This window comes from Lentinus tigrinus, assembly GCF_003813185.1.
Source record: "Lentinus tigrinus ALCF2SS1-7 unplaced genomic scaffold L226scaffold_25, whole genome shotgun sequence".
In the NCBI taxonomy this organism is placed as follows: Eukaryota; Fungi; Basidiomycota; class Agaricomycetes; order Polyporales; family Polyporaceae; genus Lentinus; species Lentinus tigrinus.
Window position 1 is genome coordinate 428,900 of NW_027137934.1, and position 2,851 is coordinate 431,750.

Consider the following 2,851-nt stretch of genomic DNA (forward strand, 5'->3'; position numbering starts at 1 on the left):
GAAGGTAACATGCAGGCTAGCCAGTTTCCGCGCACATACTGACCGAAATCCTGTACAATGCACATCGCGGTGCCCTGCACTCCGCCCACCAATCAACTCCACGTCGCCTTTCAACCCCGTCCTGCCTCCATTGCCTCGACGCCTTCTCTCCCACCACCCCTCTTCACTCTCACCCAGACCAACTTCCGTGGTATACTTGCGCCATCCCCCTCCCGTTCGTCTCCACAGACGCACGTCCGCTGCACCACCAACCGTCGTCCCCCCGCTTCGCCAGCGCATGCACACATGAGTGCCCCCGCGTGCCGCATATCCAGTGCTGTCAGGCAATGCGTGCTCACCGGCCTGTTGCAAGTCCAGTCGCTTCCTTGGGTGAGTACTCCTCTTTGCCCCGCAAACGTGTGCAACGCAGGCCGTCCCAATCATATATCACTTCCTGGCCTCGGCGCCCACACACATTCGACGCCGCCTACTGCCGCTGCATCATGCTTCATATATGAGGATCCACATGCGCGTATGCACCTCTATATATCCCTTCCATGCGCCCTCCCCTGACCCAGCCCCCAACCCCGCATGTACCGACGGGTACTTCCAATGCGATATGCGTACACTATACCGATTTGCTGCCTAGAAGCCTGTAATCGCCGACGACTGCTTGCTTGCTTCGCTTTTCACTGCTCAATTGCTGCCCCTTGCGTTTGTGTACATTTCGCTACATTAACTGTTGTCGCGTTCCCTTCCCTGCCAAACTCCTCGTGCACGTACTCTATGGCTCTCTGATTATCGCCAGCGGGCGACGGTGGGACTCCGATTGTGGATAATATCCCTCAGTGTATGGGTTCACTAACCGCGACACCACGTCACGGTGAATATCCAAGTTTGAAAGTGAACGCACGCCCATGCCATGAATGCCTGTGCATGAACGTGCTGTGCTGGCCGAGGAAAGTCGCTCAACAGAGCAAGAGTCATACGCAGCCGTCAATGAACAACTTCCAAACCCAAGGCCGACGTCGGACGAGATGCGGCCGCCCCCCACGTATCCAGGCGAAGCATCGTGATTTCTTGTTTTGTCAATGTCACTGATACCACGTGACTGTGACATATCGTGTCAAACATTCCTTGGCAACGAACGCTGCTCATCTACCTCTGTGTTCGTTCCGCCCTCCCTGCCTGCAACATGCCGCCCGCCAGGGCCATCTGTGAGTACCTGCGTTTGCTCCCTCCCCTCATATCCTGCCGCGCGTCTTGAATCGAAACCCGCCTTTGGGATTCGGAGACAAGCGGCAGGTTGCCTGGAGGGGTGGGGGATGTGTGTACGTGGACCACAGCACTGACGTGTGCCCTCGCTAGCATCCGCCCCGCCAGTGTTTGCCTTTCGCAAGGTCAATCGCACACCTCATGTTGTTCCAACATATCACTAACACACAGCCGGTGGCAGACGCGGTCGGGGTGCTCGTTTTCTCCCTGGGATGCCGACCGTGGTGTCCCACTTCACGCCCCAGCCGTGCTCGACTACGATGCACTCCTTCAGAGGAGTCTGGAGGAGAAGGCGCGCATAACCAACAACGGCAGATTCCCCCACGAGGATGAACCCGACCTCGACCCCCAGCCAGTCGACCAGCAGGTCGCCGCGAGTAGCGCATCACCTGATGTGCCGTCGCTTCCGTCCCCCTTCTCCTCCCCGCTCGCTTCACTGGCCCGTCCCTCGCGTTCCCCCTCACCAGCACCAGGCGCCCCCCCTCATGTTGAACAACGCCCGCCTATCGGCTCGCAACCTTCCCGCCGCGAGCTCACCAAGGCAGAGTTCCACAAGAGGCTCCAAGTCGAACAATATCGCGCAAAGCGCAAGCTTGACCGCGCCAAGAAGCAGAGGGCCGCGGGTGAATCGGTAAAGGCTGCATGTAAGAAGTACCGGAGCAGCGCGCCCATTGTCCACACCAAATTCGCCCTCGTCCCCGACAATGTGCACGTCGCGAGTAGCAGCGTAATTGGCCGCGCCATGCACGTCCGGGCGAGGGAGCGGAAGCCCATGACCCTTCAGGATGCCAACAAGCTCGGTTTCGAGTACGTCACCTGGTCGGGAAGGTGCGTCTGACTCGAGCACTGGCCATTCATCCCCCACCCCTGAGTTAACCGCAATTAAGAAACCCATGCATGATCGCGGACGCAGCAGACCGCGTATTCACTGTGCTCGCCGGGCAGCCTAACGATCCCAACTGGGCGGGAGTTATCTCGAGGGCCACCAAGAAGTTCAACGCAGCGCAGGCGAAGTTATCGGCGGTGGAGGCCCCGGCGGATCATCGTCGCGGCGGACACTTTGCCGTGCACACCGGGATGTCCATCGGGTCCGGCCAGAAGGTACGCCGCCATCGCACTGCTTCCTTCGCTATCCCCAACCCACCCGCGGTAGCACGTTGGCAACCTGAAGAACTCCCCCCATCGACAAAAGATCATCGATGACCTGAAGAGCGATCCCGACATCTTGCGCATTGCAAACTTCGGCAGCGGTGTGTAATCTGTCCCCTCCACCGACCAGTGTACGGCCATCCTGAGTCCATTTTCTATCGCAGGAGGTCTCAGGAACTACGTGCCCAAAGTACACGACGTGTATGCGTGCAACATGGATGCTCTACTAGCGTCCGATTCCACCCTCACGCGCAACTTCGTCAACAACGTCTTCGCTGCGGCAACGTTCAACCTCGGTCCACGCGTGGCCACCTACCCCCACCTCGATCACCTCAACTACGCCTTCGGCATGTGCGCGGTCACCGCGCTTGGCAATTATGACCCGAAGGAGAGCGGGCACATCATACTCTGGGATGCCAAGCTGATTATCGAGTTCCCTCCGGGGTCG

The 2,851-nt window shown here is 59.0% G+C and overlaps 1 protein-coding gene across 1 annotated transcript; it reads left to right on the forward strand.

Moving 5' to 3' along the window:
• Positions 1–2,151: 2,151 nt before the first annotated feature.
• Positions 2,152–2,851, forward strand: L226DRAFT_467466 (uncharacterized protein; the record flags this gene model as incomplete). Its single annotated transcript, XM_067676065.1, has 3 exons — positions 2,152–2,355; positions 2,408–2,504; positions 2,568–2,851. Coding segments are annotated over 3 exons (585 nt in total), but the record flags the coding sequence as incomplete, so codon positions are not given.